At 39.4% G+C, this 19,143-nt stretch overlaps 2 protein-coding genes across 4 annotated transcripts; one reads left to right on the top strand and one right to left on the bottom strand.

Moving 5' to 3' along the window:
• Nucleotides 1-209: 209 nt before the first annotated feature.
• LOC145638132 (glycerophosphodiester phosphodiesterase GDPD4-like) lies at nucleotides 210-6,158 on the bottom strand. The gene is made up of 9 exons (XM_081689090.1): nucleotides 5,824-6,158; nucleotides 4,884-4,970; nucleotides 4,568-4,665; nucleotides 3,778-3,838; nucleotides 2,742-2,822; nucleotides 2,453-2,545; nucleotides 1,628-1,717; nucleotides 1,008-1,135; nucleotides 210-908 (listed from the first exon to the last, which is right to left on the bottom strand). The coding sequence occupies exons 1-9, from the start codon at nucleotides 6,001-6,003 to the stop codon at nucleotides 743-745; spliced, it is 984 nt and encodes a 327-aa protein (XP_081545216.1). The 5' UTR covers nucleotides 6,004-6,158; the 3' UTR covers nucleotides 210-742.
• A 1,333-nt stretch (nucleotides 6,159-7,491) lies between these two features.
• Nucleotides 7,492-10,947, top strand: LOC145638133 (uncharacterized). Of its 3 annotated transcripts, none has more exons than XM_081689092.1 (11): nucleotides 7,492-7,678; nucleotides 7,768-7,854; nucleotides 8,056-8,189; nucleotides 8,913-8,971; nucleotides 9,052-9,106; nucleotides 9,189-9,218; nucleotides 9,607-9,646; nucleotides 10,217-10,251; nucleotides 10,331-10,435; nucleotides 10,606-10,653; nucleotides 10,740-10,947. In XM_081689092.1, exons 1-11 carry the CDS (start codon nucleotides 7,630-7,632, stop codon nucleotides 10,878-10,880), a joined length of 783 nt encoding a protein of 260 aa, XP_081545218.1. In that variant the 5' UTR covers nucleotides 7,492-7,629; the 3' UTR covers nucleotides 10,881-10,947. The 3 variants fall into 3 exon arrangements, with proteins under 3 accessions (XP_081545218.1, XP_081545219.1, XP_081545217.1); XM_081689093.1 differs by having other exon boundaries at nucleotides 8,073-8,189; XM_081689091.1 differs by having other exon boundaries at nucleotides 7,492-7,854; nucleotides 8,073-8,189.
• The last annotated feature ends 8,196 nt before the right edge of the window (nucleotides 10,948-19,143 follow it).

The raw sequence follows: 19,143 nt of genomic DNA on the forward strand, positions 1-19,143 counted from the left end.
GCAAATTACAACATCAATACACTAAGATTTTATATGCTTTTATGCATCATCATTTTTAACTTTCTATACTTTAGACTTTGACCATCGTCATTTTTTCACCTATAAACAAATTAGCTGATTTGACTTTGAATTGAACTTGAATAACCTTAAACTTAGCCTTCCACAACAGAAATATCTAAACAAATTTTCATCCAAAAACATTTTCTTTAGGTTTAATAAGAACAAAGATGTTCGGGGTAAGTTTGTAAGTACATCTTATAAGCTACATGTAATATTTTTGGAAAAAAAAAAAAAGTTACTTTGTTTATCTTATAAATATGTATAACGTTGATTGTATTATAACTGTTCGTACAGAATAATGCCAGTCTCAATCAAGGAAACATTAGTAACCTATATAGGGAGCAAACGAGAACCTACTGCATCTATTGTAATTAAGTAGAGCCTTCCTTACTGACATGAACTAGACAACCACCAAAAAACAAGCCATCTGAATCCTTGCTGTTAGTATACATCTGTACTCCCTGTGCAATCTCTAATCTGTTTGTAATTAATAAGTGCCGACATTCTGGCACTCTAGGATTTGATCAGAATATAAGCCGGTGATGAATAACGCAACTAGAGTTGATGCTAGTAGAATCTTTAATCAATTGAAGTGTTGAGCCAACCTGATTACTCAAGTAATATGTGGTGTTGTGGTCTTTATCTGCTCAGGCAGAATCAACAGGAAGACACAACAGCATCATCAGAGCAAAGAAAAGCCTTCCTCTAGACACAGAGTTCTAGTGTCTAGCATGAGTTGCTGAAGAAGAGCTGGATTACTGGTGACAACAGCATCAACACTATTAATTAGCATATCCTGCATCGAAACCATGTCATCCACTGTCCAAGCATAGATTTTTTTGTTTCTCCTGCCAAACCGATACAGTATTAGTCAAGCAACAAGGGCACAATTGTATGTACAAGGCGGTTGTGTAAAGTTGACCGACAAAACTTGTCAACATGCTTACCAGTGAAGGATTTGGACAAGCTTTTCATCAATTAGTGGATGATAAACCCCAACAATTCCTGCCCTTTTCATCCTCAGCAAATTGGATCGAAACCCAGTTTTTGGATCTTTCATAACGATATAACCAACCTACAGAAAACCACAAGATGACATCAAAAATTCAAAATATGACCTATGACATAGATAAGAAAAGGACCTTAAAAGGCTAACAGAAGGAATTGCTCAAACAACAATAATGGATTTTAAATGACTAAAGCTGCTTAGAAGAGTCAGAAAATTTGTGAAATTCTGAAGAGCAATATTTTAAGGAAATGTTCAGCAAGAACGATTATTCAATAGTGATTACTCTACCCAAACTCTAAACAGGACCATGACTTGCAGGAATAGCTTCTCAGAACAAATAGCCAGCACGCACCACGAGCAAAATAAATATGCTTACCTACCAAATTACCGACCAGTGTGCCATTAAATTACTTGCCACTAGATTATATAAGCATAGAAAAAGCATATTGATCTTTTCTTTAACAAATTCATGAAAAACAGATATGAAAACACAAGCATATATAATTAGAACAGGCCCTATAGAGAAAATGATTTTACAAGAACAAAATAGATGTTTACCGTAGTGTTTGGGGAGAGTCTTATAATTTCCCTCACTAAAGTGTCACTTTTTGCCCATATAATGCAATTAGTACAATGTGTTCTCTTTACCTGTAAGTATACAGTAGATACTTCAAGGTTAATGTAGAGAACAGGAGCTACAACTGAGAACTGTAAAAAGAATACTCTTGCAAATTAAGGATACTAGGTGATAATCAACTAGAGAACAACCACAATAAAAACCTCCCAGTGTTCAACTTAATTGTGCTTATTTCAGTTCTCGTATTTAAGTGACTTGATAGTGTAACTCTTCCTCTCCCAACAGCAACAAAAAGCTCAGAAATACATTGAAATATATCAGAAGTCTAAATAAAGTGGGGACGGAATGAATCAGACCAGACAAGATCAAAACTTCTTAATCCATATACTTATTAAGTTATTATTATATATCATTCAGTGCATATGAATAAAAAATCAGGAAGATTAGATATATGGTTAATATGCATTGAGGCGGGTCTAAAAATACAGTCAATGCTTACACAGACCAAAACATTAGACCTAATCTGATCAAATCAGATTAGACCAAACATTAATAAAATCGAACTAAAACACATTTTCTTTCAAGTGAAGAGAACTAATTTTGTATTTTTTTTAACATGTCAAACTCATCAGTGACCCTTAAGAGTTCATGAACAAAAATAGAATATGATTTTGGGGATAAATTCACATTTTCCAGAAATTCATACTGCAATAAGCCAATAACATAGATGTTCAGTTGAAAGAAAGAAAGAAAGGATTACACTCAAGATAGGACAAAGCATACTTCAATAGAAACATCAAACTTACAACAGCTAAAATTTTCTCGACAAGACCTTTTTCATATAATGGAGGCCCAACTTTTGCATCAAGGATGACTTGCCGTACTGAACCTGACACCAACTGATAAGAACAGCAACCAGGAGTCAGCCAAAAATAATTGCATTATAATCTGGAAATAATTTCTCACAAACAGTATTAACAAATAATGTGATGTGTACAAGAGTAACAAAAGTTCATAAACAAAGATATAAGCTACAAAAAATCCAATAATTGCTAAATAGCATGAAAGCAGTACAAGTAACGAGATTTGATATACCCTTAAAGCATCTTCAAGCGTAGGAACTTTCTGATCATCAAGAACTTTTGGAAATTGAAGTGCTGCATCCAGTTCATTTATCTACATGCAAAAGTTAAAGATATTATTACATTACCAACAAGTCAAATTCTATTTTAAAATTGCAAAAAGGTGAATAAGCATATTCAACAGCAAATACCAAAATCTACATATTTTAGAATATAAGCAAGAAGGCTTAATTATTGAATCTTGATCTCACAATTGATACAAAAAAAATAGATATAATAACCCTGCACCATTTCAAACTAAGTTTCCTCAAGGCTTAGTGCCAAAGAGATCAATAAGAAGTCAATCACAAAATGACAAACCAAAGAAATATAAATTTGCTGACAATAACTACAACATTAACCAAGCTCCCTTCACTCATAACTGTTTTTTTTTTTTTTTTTTTTCATACAAGTACTCAGCAACCTGGCAAGAAAAATATAATTGAAATATTATAATTTTATACATCCTATCTATGTAACCCAAAGTCCCAAACTCTTCATTTCACCTCAACATTCTTAAGTACCGGTGTTTGATCTTTGACACTCCGACAGAGAACCGTGATATTTTCATATAGGAATTTGGATCAGAAATAATGAAAGCTTCCATAAAATAGTTGAGTCTAATTCTTGGATATACACCCATGTTGAAACAAGTACCCAGATCAGAGTAATAAACAAGAAAAATAATCCTGCTTCCATGTGAGTTTAATCCATACAGAAAACGGGGAAACAACCAGGATTTGTACAGCAATTTGGTTTACTGGGATAGAAGGTACGCAACAAAAGAGTATCCCTTGTCTTCCTTAAATTGAAGACTGACGTCCAGGAAGTAATATTAGTAGTATACCATATAATTATATAAGCAACAAATATAGTTCTCCAATCAGGATGATGACTTGCAACTCACAAGGAATTTGTGTGTGCGCATGTATGAGTGTAGGAAAGCAAACCAAGTGGCTTAGAATTCTTACGGTGACAATTAGAACTAACAAGTAAACAAAGATACTCACTTCTTTCATACTCAAGTAGCCCACTCTAGAAGTATGATTTCCAGATATCCGCTGCAACTCCCTGTCTATGTCAAATTTGAATCAATCTCCAAAAACTTCAAAACCATAACTTTATCACTTGAATTATTGACAATTTCCAAAATAGTGTCATTCTAGAGAATTTCTTACAAAATGAATGCTAATCTTACTCCCCTTTACTTGGTCTCCCTCCACTTCTACAATGCCCCTTCTTGAAGGACTCAACAAATTTGTGTGCTACAAGTGAGAAGTGACATGTTTGTGAGAAGTGACATCTTTTACTCAAAAATGCTGACATCAGCAAAAAAATTCTCTGAGATGAGCCGGGCACTCACATCAAAAATCCCTTGATGGGCTGACCTTAATTGTTGGATAATTCTTAATTTCTTATCCCTTATATCCTTCCCAATTCCAACAATGAAACTCTACAAGTGGAGAATGCTGAACCTAGTCACACAACCATATAAATTTGATAAAGCCATAGTTGCACATAAAGAAAATCTAGATTACTCCCACTGTCCTTTTTTATAGATTAAGGCAATTGCTATCAATGAAGTGTTATTGCACTGTGTTTTGTAGCGTTCCATAACTCCAAATTTCTTCTCTCTTACCCTGATACCTTCCACATCTCTCAGTTGCATGCCTAACTGGAAAAATGTGTTGGAATTCTGATGATAGTTTAAAGGCACTCCATCAAACAACAGTAATGCCAAAAATGAAAGCAAAGAAACATCATGGAGAGTTAAACAAATAAGTTGATAGCTTAATATACCTGTCATGCAGTGCAAAAAGAACTCCATCAGCTGAACAAGAAACATCAATTTCAATGCAGTCTACTCGAGAACGAAGCGCACTGCGGTAGGCAGCCATCTGTAATCACCATCGAATAGAATTGCATTTAATCTTAAAGATCTTTTACATGAGGATTCCTAGAGGTCTTTTGTTACGGAGAGAGTGTTTTTTTTTTTTTTTTTTTTGGGGGGGGGGGGGGGGGGGGGATGTGAGGGGATATTTTAGGCAACAAGAGCCTCACAAGTCCAATAGTCCACCATAGTGATTTGTAAAAGGCAATTAATAAGCAATCATACCGTATTAGGGAAAGCATTGGTTGAGTCACCACCATGAGCACAAACAAGAGGTGGGTGTTTCATCCAACCACAATTCTTCATTTGTATCTACAAAAACTCAATATAAAGGATCTAGTCATACACCAACATTGAGAGTAACAACTAACAAGGCACCAAGGCTCACCTAATATGAAATGAAAACCTAATATGAAATGCCAGGCATCAAACTTCCACACTAAATAAAGATAATATTTCGTATAAGATGGTAAACCGTTATGAAACTTGAAATTAGTATGCATTAAAACTGAGGTAAAGTAAGTGAAAAGCATGAAATGGGAAAATCTAAAACATGACAATGGGTTTATATGAGCAAGAGGAGTTCTTAATCTCCTACCCTTTTAATGTACCACTGGAAATTGCTTAATGTTAATTGCATATGTAATTTAATAAATTTGTTAAAAATACAATAAAATCTAACCTTCAATTAAAGATTTTACTAATGCAATAACTAATCTCTAGCATCATTGTTAGCCCTATGAGAAGAATCGACATCCTAGACCATATGAACTCTGTCACTCTAGGAAAGTGAAATGCTCAGAGGAAACTTAAGACCAAGCAAATGTTTACAACAATTTCCATTATACAGCATACACTCGAGTGCATTGTACACCATGTTTTTTTTCAATGAACATAACACAAGTATATGGGATTTCCGTTCACATGGTACACCCGAGTGTATAATAGACACCTCAGTTAAGCAAGCAAAAATCGTAACTTTTTCCAACCTAGCTTTGAACCAAGTATAACCATACATAAATCACAGTCAATAGGATAACATTGAAGATGATTCAAAATAAAAACAATTGATCATTTATAAATTGGGTTTGCTTCATTTAACAAGATTCATTCAGCATCAAAAAGCTATTTCAAAAGAGCAGCAAGTAAAGGTGAAAATGGGTACCTGATAAAAGCGTCTAAGACGAAAGTGGAAGAAGATAGGAGGAGCAAGAGCAATAACAACAAGCAGCATTATAAGATTCCGGTGGTTTCCGGCGAGTCTCCGCCATGTACGACTCCAATTGAAGTTTGAATCTTCTTTCCGCCACCCGGTTTGTAACAGCCGCTGTTGTCTCCGCCTCATCGCCGCCGTGTAGTCAGGATTCCGGATTTGTCGGACTTATAAAGCGGTGATTGCTTTGTGTGAGGTCCACTGTAATTATGTTTTAGCTTTAGAGGAGATGGTTTAATGGTGGGAAGATGGTTCAATTAAAGCTGATTGTGACTCATGTTATGCTTACTTTCACCTGACGTTCTAAGTAATTATGGATTAGCTTCATAGGGTTGTTCACATTTTAAATCGGAACTAAATTGAACCAAAATGAATTAAATATTGATTACTTAATTTTTTTAATCCGTAGTATTTTAAAATATCCTACGTAAAACAATTATGGAGTGTGTCACCTAAAAATAAAGTTATATAGATTTGAAAATAGTCTCACTGCTTGGAATCATAATCAATGAGAATATTTTAAATTGAAATCGGTGTTGGAATCATAATCCAACTAGTCTAAAATTGGAAGTGCTAATTGAGCAGGGCAACTCGCGAGCAGCTCGAACTCGACTCGGTCAACGCTCAGTCAAAACTCTACTCGAGTTTGCTCGTGCTCGCTCGTATCAGATCGAAACTCGATAAGTGTACAAGAAATTCAGTATTTTTCTATTTTTTCATTTTTAAAAAAAAAAATTTACCTTTACACTTAATAACTTTAAAATACTTAAGTAGAAAAAAATTATATAAAGAGAAAAAAAAATATCATTAACAAATATTTGAAATTTTAGAGACGTAAAACTTTAAACGAGCAACTCGTGATCGACTTGAAAATCTACGGGCACGAGTCGAACAATCTTCTGCTCGTGATCAACTCGCTCGATAGCACCCTTATCTAAAATATATACCAAAGAGGCTTGGACTACTAATTCAATATGATTATTACAAGGAAAAAAACTAAATGTTCAAAGAATTGTTTAAAAGATTAGCAAAACTCTGCAAAAGTATCATGATCGTATTAATGTATTGTACTTCGTACTCCATATAATCTTCCTAGCGTATGTTAGATAACAAAGGAAAATATCAATTATTTACTATAAATCTGCAATTTTGTCTTTATAAACAAAACTTTCTTTAAAGGATTTTGGACTGGAGTGAGATGCGAAAATTTATTTTTCATTTGAATGCATTGGGATACTATGGAAGAGTGGAGGTAGATTTAACTATATCTTGGGCAATCATTTTTGTACAAACCAATTTTGACGAGGTAATAGACACTTGGCCATAGAAGTGTCAATTTGATAACTAAATTGAATTACTAATTTAAATTTAAGTCATGCTAAATCGATGTGTTCATACAAATTAAAATCTTAATCCCATTACTTTTCGAGTGTCGTGAGACTCATGTCGTAATTATCTTTTGACTTTTTGACTTGGCGAAATGTCGGTATATTAAGCGCGCGTTACCAAAGATTTTTTAAAAAAAAAAAAAAAGATCAAAATTCAAATAGCAAGAGTTGCAGCAGGTGCAGACTGCAGAGTGCAGAGGCAAGAGCATTTGGGTTTTGAGGTGCAAAATTTTGAATATAAAACCTGAAACACTCTTCAATTTCCATCAACATCAAAATCAAACCACATTAAAAATCAAACAATTCTCTCTCTAATTCTCTATCACTCTCGTCTTCTTCACTTTCTCTCTCTAAAACCAGCACAACAACAATGGAGGAATACTTGCAGTACATGAAAACTCTTCGCACTCAGATGAACGGTTTTCTCTCTCCTCTACTCTCTTACTCTCAAGCATTTTCTCTGATTCCGGCGATGAACAGAAAACCTAATTTTCGTTGTTGCGAACAGATGTTGAAGATCAAGCAGCGAAGATTTCTGTTGAGGAACAAATGCAAATTACTACTATTCACAATCTCGAGAAAGATCTCAAATCAGGTACTCAGCTTTTTTTTGCTTCCTGTTTCTTCAATTTTTGCGTGATTTTCGTCTTCTTCTTCGAATTAGATTGATTTGTTTTCATGAGCTTAACTTCAAATTACGCGCGCTTTCTGAAGGAATTTCAAATTATTTGATGCGAAGTTGTAATTTGTAATAATTGCTTTTATATTGAGAATGATGATGTTGAGAATGTTTCAGCGAAATCGGAAACGAAGCGAGTTGTGGAGGAGACTGATCAATTGGTTAAGAGTAAAGCTGAAATTTGCTCTAAAATTTTGGAGATGCAGAAAAGAATTACCTCTTTGGAATCTGACTCCTTCAACTTATCTCAGGTTTATGCATTTTTCATAATTTGTGTAGAATTTCAGTTTGCTTTGCTAGAATTGATCAATTACTGACATTTAGAAGAATTAGAATTCTACAATGTTAGCAACATGTCTAAATTAGCAAGATTAGTAAGGTATTTATGCTGATTAACTTGTCTCAGGTTTATGCACTTTTTTTAATTTGTTTAGAATTCAAGTTATTTGTGCTGGAATTGATTAATTATTGTCATTTAGAAGAATTAGAACTCTGCAATGTTAGCTACATGTGTAAATTAGGAAATTGGATAGATCACTTGTTTATATGATTAGTAAGGTTTATATGCTAATTATGATTGGTTAGTTGAGCTATGTTCTTATCTAGTTGTTGCACATTTTAATGCTAACAACAAAGACGATGTATATATGTTAGGTTCATATATATAGGCCAAGCTTTATAGTTACGTGTTTGAAAAATTGCATGATGTTTTAGTCCTTGCTATCTTGCAGCATTTCGTTCAGATTTTTCAGATCTATTTGTTGTAAATTTTGATGCAAACATTAAAGACGGTGTGCAAAAGTTACACTTGTATAGATAAGCCGAATTTGTAGTTGTGAGTTTGAGGTTTGCAATATAGCTTCATCCTTGCTATTTTGCATCATTCCATCCAGACTCGATGGTGCTCCGTGCTCAGTAAAATAATTACGGAGTATTCTACTAAGCATTTTGGTTCTTATGCTTTTTATTGACAGACTTTGGAACTTACTCGACAAGAGAAAAGCAACTTTACAGCAAAAGTTCTTGAAAAGAGGTGATACAGTAGATTGTGCTCGTAGACAAAGCGCATTGATTGTGTAATTAGTTTCTGATTTGTCATTCTGTTGCTTCCAGGGCGTATTATGCCAAGGTTGCTGAGGATATGAACTCTAAATTGCAAGAACAGAAGGTTAAATATAGCTTTCTTCTCTTGTGATTTCTCACTATGCTGGGAGAAATTTGTTACCAATCTTTGGGTGGTGTTTTGACAGGACTGGCTGGATAATAAACGACGTAATGAGGTGAGAATTGGAATTGTGTTTTAGTGGATTAGGTGGTTGTTGTAGCCTTCAGTGTTCATTAGAAAACTTGCTTCCTTGTCTGCACGACTCACAATAGTCTTTCAAGGACTATTTATTATTGAAGAGCACAACCAAGTTTCTTTTTCTAGAGTATTGTTAATAGGCAGCTTATTATGCTGCTTGTGTGTGCACATGATCAAAACTGTTTTCATTTGCACTATTTCTTTATGCTTCTGTCTATTACTTCTCTAGAAACCAAAATGATTCAACATAATTCGGTTGTTTTTTCAAGTTCTATCGATTATATATCTCCTCACTGCAATTACATCACATCATTGACTCATCTCCTATGAGGATAAATTTAAACCGCTAAACTTTGTTTTTGCAGCCCTATGAAGACAGTAGCATGCAAATTGATATGCCTCAAGGTATAGACAGTAACTAGTTAGATTTGGTTTTAAGATTTGATGCAGATCCTGTCACAATCCTGTAACATTTCAACAACCCCCTCATAACCACCCTGAAAGTCTGAAACACAAGAAATGGATAAATGGGGTAATTCTGGCAGCAGTGATGCATATATCTTGTCATGTGACAGCATGTCACTATCCATTACCTACACTGTATCTTGCCACTTGGAGTCTTTACATGTAACCTCAGTATTGTCACATAGATTCAGTTTCCATTGATGCATTGAAGAGGAGTTATTATTTGCCAATGATTTGAACAGGGAAGACACTACTTTATATCAGAAAGGAAATGTGAGTTTGATAAAACAAAGAGAAACAAAGCATTTCACACTTTTTCAGTTAAAGTTCTACATGATAAATTACACATTAGAATAGTTGAATGCCAGTTCTTCTACCCAAACACCTTACGATGTTTTTACAGCTGGTTGTTGAGAAGACCCGGAAACATTTAGTACATATTTCTGTTGATGGCTTACTCAAGATGTGTATGGTGAGTCTTATTCATACTATGTTGAATGAACTTTGCAGAAAAATCTAGCAAGGGTCCAGTTCCATGCAGCTCGGTATGAACATTTTCCAGCAAGTTCTTGTTCAGGAAAATAATTTTATTCCTAGCATCTTACTGGATTATAAGCTTCATAGGGAGATGAGGACAAGATGCTTTTTCGGGGAAAATTACACGCTGCACAATCTCAGCTTGATGAGGTTATCTCTGCAAAAACCAAACTGGTTTCAGACAACAGTGAGGTTGGCTTCACTATTACAGATTTGTGAATTGTCTTAAAAACAATTTTTTGTTTCAAGTTATAGAATTTGAAATGTGTGCTTGACTTACCAGTCATTTAGTTTCCTGACAAAACAGTGCCATCAGACTTGGTTGGTCTCACTAATGCTTTATATCTATTCTGATGTCTCAGTTGAAGCAAACCATCGAGCAGTTAAAGAGTGAAATAAATAATTTCAAGGTAATGTACCTACTTTCTCCCCTTCCCACCCTCTCCTCCCATGGGTTTGGTGTTAAGTTTGTTCCTTATGTCGATTTCAATTACAGCCAGAGTTAAGTGCCACAGAAGTGATTACGCTGGAAGAGGAACACAAGGCTCTCTTGTCTGAGAAGAATGGGGAAATGGAGTACATGCAGAGTTTACAGATCCAACTCGAGAAACTAAGGGTACATGTCAAAATGCCTTAAACTTCTCTGTAGTTGCATTTTTGCTAAAATATATGTAGTTTGCTTTTGATTTTTATGTACCGGAAAAAGGTGGCATGATCTTAAATGTTAAGGTACTATGTAGTACTCCGTACTGAATTACTTATGTTTTGTAATTTTTAAGGGAATTTCACATGTTATCAAGTGTGCATGCGGAGGGGAATACAAGGTGGAAGTGGGCCTTTGTGATGTGGGGGAATAATGTACCATTGAGTCATTGTCTCATTGACATCAATTGTGAATGAATTTTGCAAGTCATCATCAGATACTATCGAGTTATGGATCCAGCCTCGTTAGTAAGCTTTCCAGTTAAACATTGCAGGAAACTTTCATGCTTTTGTTTAAATCATGAAATGTTGGAACTTAAATACTACACACAGTCAGATTACATGATGTATGATTTCAGATAACCAGTTTGACAATGATGCCCTTATTAGTCATCGTAGTAAACATTGTAATTTTTTTAAAGCTTGATTTCAGAATCCCAGAGCTGTTTTTAGGAGATAGGTCTTGGGATCTTCAGTCTCTTGTTACATGATACAAATATTGTGTTAATATTTTTGATGTAAAAGATGAATTCAGAGACATACTATTTCTGTGCGTTTGCAATGGACTTGATTATTGTCCATCAGTAAAACTAATGCAGCATACCTCTTTTGTATTCTTAACTATAAAGGCGTGCCAATTTGGGCTGTTGGGACGTACCTTGGTTTGTTGTGGCAACAATGTAGTTGTAACTTGTAAGTATGAATAGGTGGATCTAGTAAGGGGCTTGGTTGACATGTATGTTACCGTTCTATAAAATGTTCAATTGCCAAAAAAAAAACGAATATAAAATATTAAAATAGAATAAAATGTAACCATTAAACGTTTTTAAAACAAAATTTGTCCTCCACCCTACCACCCCCCCCCCCCCCCCGTCTCCTGCATACATGCCAGCTTCTTCCATCTCTACTGAAGCAAAATCGCGCACCACTTTCATCTTAGCCTCTCATCAATTAGCTGAAAGTTTTCTTAGCAATTTAGAATGTAAATATGCAGAGAGATCCCGGTTCCATCCCTGTCATAGTGGCTCATTCACTTTGCCTAAACCTCCATTCCCTACTTGTGCTGTAATTTTCAACTGCATTTCACTTGCAAATTTAGATTTGTTTACCACATAAACCTCAAATAAGCTTACTTGCTAACTTTGCTTGGAAAAGCTTTCAGGAAAGTGAGCAGACTCCATAGTTCGTGGGTCAGTTTTTTGACACGGAATTCGGCATATTGATTATTGACTATTGAGAGCTTTTGTTTAACACTATAAGAGAATGTCATTTCTTTGAGAAAAAATTATTGTTGAATTTTCTTGGCTAAATAAATTTGCATTTAAAACCATTTGATCTATACTGCCCAATTCCTACTGAATTTTTACCCTTATAATTCTTGCACTCATTCTTGCATTACATCACTCGTCAAATGTCATGACCTCTAATACAAGTTGTTGTGGGTAAAAATACCCCGTATACGTGGATCAATCCCATAGTGGCACGTGGCCCAGTTATAGGGTGACACGTGTCACCACGGGAAGACGCCACCTAAATCAGAGCCCTTAAGGCCGTGGATCAATCCCATAGTGACACGTGGCCCAGTTATATGGAGACACGTGTCACCACGGGAAGATGCCATGTGTCAAAGGGATCTGTTCCCTTAATAAATCAACATGCCCGAAAGCCCTAATAACGTCAGGGCCCAAATCCCGAGAGATATCAATAAAAGCCGTAAAACGGCGCCCCCAGAGTAGCACGTGGCACTCACTGATTGCACAACCAATCACGTCACGCAAATCTAGGGTATAAACCTTAGAAAGGGGCACGAGTCCCACCCCTATAATTACCCCAATCATTTATGATGAGGGGGATGGAGACAATTGAAAACAACAGAGCATTAAATAGCTCCAACTTCTCTCTATTTTCTCTCTCTAGCCTTTTCTGTTCTGATCACTGACTTGATCGTCGGAGGCGAATATTCCGTTGATCGGAATATTCGTTGTTTTGCAGGTGGGACCAACTCATTGCCAGCAGAGCGTGACCAGTATCCCAGGAAATCCAAAAAAGACCCGAAACATTTGGCGCCGTCTGTGGGGATACTCGTACGTTATGGCGATAGACGGTCAGACACCTAATCCAGGCGAGGATGGACATGTAGAGGATATAATCCCTACGATCCGTACTAGCGATCCTCTGATAGCCACATTTGAAGAAGCTGATGACCCTCCTGTTACCGCAGCCTCTCTTAAGGCCGCGCTTAACAAACTCAGAAAAGAAATTGAAAACAAAGCCTCTACCTCTAGGCAGCCGCCCAGGAGAGAGGAACAAAGGGCTCTAAGAAAGACACACAGCAAAACAGTCCATGCAACGGACGCTGGAAACACTCCATTTCGAAGGCCGACTGGAAGGTCCCCGAGAGTACCACGGACTAATTTCTCTGACTTGCTGGCGAAAACGCAGTCGGCTGGGGGGAGGGGTAGGCATCCTCGAAGAGAGGAGCCTGAGCCGTCCAGACGATGGAAGGACGCAAGGGATTACCTTCGGCATAAGCAGCGGGAGCGCGCCGCCTACTCTGACACGGCCTCAACCCCGACAATGCCGGATGATTTTTCACATCATTCTCTTTCCCAGCATACCAACACGGCCATCTCCAGTGGAAGTCAGGCAGTTCGCACCCCAACTCCTATTCCAGTCTTCCATGCTCCAACTCCTATTCCAGCCCAATCACTGCAATATCAACCTCAGGGGTTCAATGGCTTGATGCAGCCAAACCCCAAGGCATACGGACAATATGGGCCATATGGGCAGGTGTACGGACAATCTCCCTATCTGGCTGGACCGTCCGTGCAACCGCAACCCATCGATTGACAGATGCGCCTACTTACTCTGGGAGATAAGCCGCCCCCATTTTCGCAAGATATTTTAAATGCCCCTCAGCCACCAAAGGTGAAGAGTGTACTTGTGGGAGCTTACGATGGTACGGGCAACCCAGAAGAGCACATCACCTCGTACAGGAACCTGATGTACTTGCAAAGCGTAGATGATGCTACTTGGTGCAAATGTTTCCCGGCTACTCTGAAAGGTGTGGCACAGGATTGGTTCAACAGTTTGCCGGCCGGTTGTATCAATTGTTTCACTACTCTTAGTTTGCTGTTCGTGGGAAATTTTTCATACAACATACCGCCTCGAAAGACTAGCCTTAACTTGGCAACAATCGTCCAAGAAAAAAATGAGGGCTTATGCTCGTACGTCCAGCGATTTAACCAAGAAAAAGCCCAAATTCATAATCTACCGGACGAAATGGCTTACTCTGAATTTCTCCGGGGATTAAGGCACAATGGTTTTAAATTTGACTTGGTAAGGAAAAAGATTCAAACATACGCAGGTGTTCTGTGGGAAGCCGAAGCTTATATTGAGGCGGCGGACTTTTGTTCGCTCACAAAAGCAGAAGCGCCGGCCAAGGGGGCTGAGAAGAAACCTTCTCAGCAAGACTCGGCCGGCCAAAAGAAAGAAGGAAAAAAGAGAAAGGAAGTCTGGGTGGCTGATGGCCAGCCACAGAAATCCAAGAAGGTCAAGGCGTACGAGCCTCAGTTTGAATTCAACAAGGATTGTTATTCTATCTTGATGGAAATCAAGGATAAGTTTGAGTTTGAGAAGCCACAGCCGCTGAGAGGCCCGGCTCAGTATAGGAACAAGAACAAGTACTGTCATTACCACAAGGATGTGGGACATGACACGAACGATTGCATTAATTTAAAAAGACTCCTGGACAAACTAGCCGAGAAGGGCATGCTGAATTCATATGTGATGAGGTCCAAATTCACTTACACACGGACAAACAACACGTCCGAGCAAAGACAAAAGAATGATAAGAACAAAGATAAAGATGATGGCAACATCACTGATTCAGGCTTTGTGGCCGTGATATCAGGAGGATTTGCCTCAGGCGGTCCCACTATGAAAGGGATCAAGCAGGACGCTCGGAACCTGGGAAAGGTGATGCAGATGGATTCAGTGAAGGCTGAACCCTTCCCCGAAGTAATCATCAGTGAGGCCGATCGGGGGGAGGTCAAAGCCTTGCACAATGATCCCATGGTATTCATTATGAAGATAGCCAATTTGAAGGTCGGACGAATATTGATAGACACGGGTAGCGCGGCTGATATCATCAGCCTGGCCGCCTTGAAGAATCTAAGCTTCCCAGAGGATGCTCTCCAGGACATCACTCACCCGCTGGTCGGATTTGGGGGGAATGTCATCCACCCAGTGGGGCGGATATGCTTACCTGTCCGATTCGGGCAAAAAGGGGAAGGAAGAGATATGGTTGTCCGCTTCTTGGTCGTAAAAGAACTGACTGGATATAATGTCATACTCGGCCGTCCTACACTGAATGCAGCAAAAGCAGTCATTGTGCCTCACCTAATGCTGCTAAAGTTTGAAAGGACAGACGGGAAAATAGGTACAATTCAAGGAAGACAGAAGATGGCTAAGGAATGCAATCAGTTGGCGGTTAAGCCTACAGCGCGCGGACCAAAACCGTCCGAGCCAAAAGAAGAAGGAACCTCACTCCCAACACACCAGGTCGGCCAGAAGCGTAAGGCGACCAAAATAGAGCAAGCATAGCAGCTAATGACTGTCGGACGGCCAAAAGAGCTACGCCCCCAGCCGGCCGGCAGTCACCAGGATATAGTGCTTGACCCCGATCAACCAAGTCGAACGGTCAGTGTGGGAACTATAGCTTTGGGTGTGCTTGGGGATGAGTTAATTCAATTATTGAGAGAGTTCAAGGATGTATTTGCATTTGATGTCGGTGAGATGCCAGGTATAAGTCCAGATCTGGCCGTGCACAAATTGGCTGTGAATCCGGCTGTTAAACCTGTCCGTCAGAAGAAAAGGAATCATGGAGAAGAGAGGAATCAGGCGGCCGCAGAAGAAGTCAAGAAGCTTCTGGACGCCGGTTTCATTCGGCAATGCTATTACCCAGAATGGGTGGCCAATGTGGTCCTTGTCAAGAAGCCGAATGGAACTTGGAGAATGTGCGTAGATTACACCGATCTAAACAAGGCATGCCCTAAGGATAGCTTTCCCCTGCCTAAAATCGACCGTCTGGTTTATTCGACGGCCGGGTATGCCCTGATGAGCTTTATGGACACATACTCCGGATTCCATCAAATTCCGTTATGGGAAGAAGACTAGGAGAAAACAGTGTTCGTGACTGAGCAGGGGTTGTATTGTTACAAAGTTATGTCATTCGGCCTTAAGAATGCCCCATCTACCTTTCAGAGACTTGTTAACACAGTCTTCAGAGATCAGCTCGGCCGGAATATGGAGGCGTACATTGATGACATGATTGTCAAGTCAAAAGAGTCGGCCGACCATTTGAAAGATCTACGAGAAACTTTCACCGAACTCAGGCGGCATAAGATGATGTTAAATCCAAAGAAATGTATCTTTGGTGTTGAGTCCGGTAAATTTCTCGGATTTTTGATTGATCAACGTGGAATCGAGGCCAACCCTGAAAAAATCCAAGCTGTCATGAACATGAAGTCACCAAGGACAATTAAAGAAGTCCAAAGATTGACCGGCTGTTTGGCCGCACTTGGTAGATTTCTGTCAAGATCAGGGGATAAGTGCCGCTATTTCTTTCATACCATAAAAAAGAAAGCCATGTTTGAGTGGACAGAGGAGGCCGAGGAAGCATTCGTACAACTAAAAGGCCATTTACATACATTGCCTCGGCTTGTCAGTCCACTTAAGAGCGAGAAGCTATTCATCTATCTTGCTATCTCAGAACACTCTTTAAGTGTCGTCCTACTTGCTGAACGTGACGGCCGCCAGATCCCTGTCTACTTTATTAGCCACGTTCTACATAACGCTGAGCTAAGGTATCCCCCCATTGAAAAATTTGGCTTGGCATTGTACATGGCATCAAAAAAGCTGCGGCCATACTTCTTGGCACATTCAATTGTGGTCTACACAGACCAACCTTTGAAAAAGCCATTTACAACGCTAGAGGCAAGCGGCCATATGCTGAAATGGGCCAAGAAAAGCAATCAAGGGGCAAGCCTTTGCTGATTTTTTAGCTGAAATGACTCGGCCGGATCTTCAGACGACCGGAGATCAAATCTGGAAAGTGTTCGTGGATGGCAGCGCGACAGCCACTGGTTGCGGTGCAGGTGTTATATGCCAGTCACCTGAAGGAGATAAGTTTGAGTACGCCCTAAGATTCCAGTTTCAAGCCTCTAATAACGAGGCCGAGTACGAAGCCCTCTTGGCCGGCCTGAGAATGTGTAAGGCGACAGGAGCGACAAAAATTGACGTATGCTCGGACTTCCTACTTGTAGTCGGCCAGGTGAATGGAGACTTCGAGGCGAGGGAGCCGGCCATGATAAAGTACTTGAAGATTGTAAAAGAGGAGGCTGAGAGTCTAGATCATTTTACCCTACAGCAGGTCCCTCGTTCGTCCAATCATCAGGCGGACGCCCTCTCTAAGCTAGCATCCTCAGCATCATGTGATACTCCCAGTCAGTGTTTTGGGAAGTAAAAGAGAAGAGGAGTATTGACGCTGAGCAAGTACACGCAATTGATAGAAGCTCCACTTGGATGGACGGGATCATATCTTATCTTAAGGACGGATTACTCCCGGCCGATCCTAAAGAGAGCTGGTTGATGAAAAAGAGAGCGACTTGGTTTGAAATTAAGCAAGGAGAGTTGTTCAAAAAGGCATTTGTAAAGCCGTACCTGAAGTGCATCACTCCTGAGAGAGGGTATGATGTCTTGGATGATATTCACCAGGGGCAATGTGGTTCTCACATTGGAGGACGAGCTTTGGCTGAAACCGCCTGGGTTACTACTGGCCGAGCTTAAAGACGGACGCAATGGAAATGGTAAAGAAGTGTGACAAATGCCAGAGGTTCGCAACATTATTTCATCGACCCGCCAACAGTCTCTCGGCCATCAGTAGTCCGCTCCCCTTTGCCAAATGGGGGATGGACATTTTAGGACCATACACACTAGCGTCCGACCAGAGGCGGTATGTGGTTGTAGCAGTAGACTACTTCACAAAATGGGTAGAGGCCGAGGCCGTCCGGGGTATCAAATGGACAAATGTTTCAGCTTTCATATAGAAGAGTATCATTACACACTTTGGCGTTCCTTAGTCTATGGTGTTTGACAACGGACCTCAGTTCGAAACGCCCCAACTCAAAGAATGGTTGGAAGACCAAGGCATAGCTCACTGTTTTGCCTCAGTTGGCCGTCCACAAGCAAATGGTCAAGTAGAAGCCTACAACAAATTGATCTCCAATGGAATTAAGCGCAAGCTTGAGAGAGCAGGCGGCTTATGGGCTGATGAATTAGTTAATGTACTGTGGTCCATACGAACCACGGCCAAGAGTTCAACAGGAGAAACTCCCTTCTTCTTAGTCTATGGTGCCGAGGCGGTCCTTCCAATTGAAATGTATGAGCCCACCCTTAGGGTGATGCTATATGATGAAACGGCTAATTGGGAAGCCATGAAGACTGCCCTAGATTTCCTTCCTGAAGCTAGGGGCAACGCGGCGCTTAGGCATGAAATTTATCGTCTTCAGACGACAAGGGCATACAATCGCCGAGTGACAAAGCGGCCGATAAAATTGGAGGATCTGGTCCTAAGGAAGATGGAGGTTGTGGGACGAGCAAACAAAGATGGCAAGCTGACCCCAAACTGGGAAGGGCCGTATCGAGTCAGGGAAGAGGTCCGAGATGGGACTTACCGTCTCGAGGCCATGAACGGCCGACCTATTCCGCGTACATGGAACACTGACAATCTGAAGAAATATTATGTTTAATTACTTAGCCAAAAGCTGTGTATACAGCTAGGTCTGTTGACCGAGCAATGTAAGCCGTACGGCCACGACAATGTAATTTTGACAAATTAATGAAAAAATTAAAGTCAAACATTGTTATAATTATTTTTCCATTTAATTTATGCTTATTTGCACAGTCATAACTTATACGAATAGGCCGTGAGGAAGTTGCAAGTAGGTTGCTCGCAACATAGCAACACAGTCGCAGAACAAAAGTAAATCAAATAAAATAGGAATGGGCAGCTTGATCCCAAAATTCACATGAATGCGTCCGCCCTTAATTAATGCGGACGATAAAGGTAAGGTACCATGTGAAACCCATATAGTGGGGCAAGGGCATACCAAGGCATTCCAGCCCAGCCGAACATG

Source organism: Chenopodium album, chromosome 7 (genome assembly GCF_948465745.1).
Source record: "Chenopodium album chromosome 7, dcCheAlbu1.1, whole genome shotgun sequence".
In the NCBI taxonomy this organism is placed as follows: Eukaryota; Viridiplantae; Streptophyta; class Magnoliopsida; order Caryophyllales; family Amaranthaceae; genus Chenopodium; species Chenopodium album.

What these genes read in the sequence shown, in the direction of transcription:
- LOC145638132 (XM_081689090.1), bottom strand. Translation starts at nt 6,003, where the DNA reads ATGAGGCGGAGACAACAGCGGCTGTTACAAACCGGGTGGCGGAAAGAA. An exon ending in GCTACTTGAGTATGAAAGAA is followed by an intron (nt 2,823 to 3,777) that starts GTGAGTATCTTT and finishes TTTTGCATGTAG; the next exon opens with ATAAATGAACTGGATGCAGC. An exon ending in CGCTTGAAGATGCTTTAAGG is followed by an intron (nt 2,546 to 2,741) that starts GTATATCAAATC and finishes TGTTCTTATCAG; the next exon opens with TTGGTGTCAGGTTCAGTACG.
- LOC145638133 (XM_081689091.1), top strand. Translation starts at nt 7,630, where the DNA reads ATGGAGGAATACTTGCAGTACATGAAAACTCTTCGCACTCAGATGAAC. An exon ending in ACTCCTTCAACTTATCTCAG is followed by an intron (nt 8,190 to 8,912) that starts GTTTATGCATTT and finishes TTTTATTGACAG; the next exon opens with ACTTTGGAACTTACTCGACA. An exon ending in GTCCAGTTCCATGCAGCTCG is followed by an intron (nt 10,252 to 10,330) that starts GTATGAACATTT and finishes TAAGCTTCATAG; the next exon opens with GGAGATGAGGACAAGATGCT.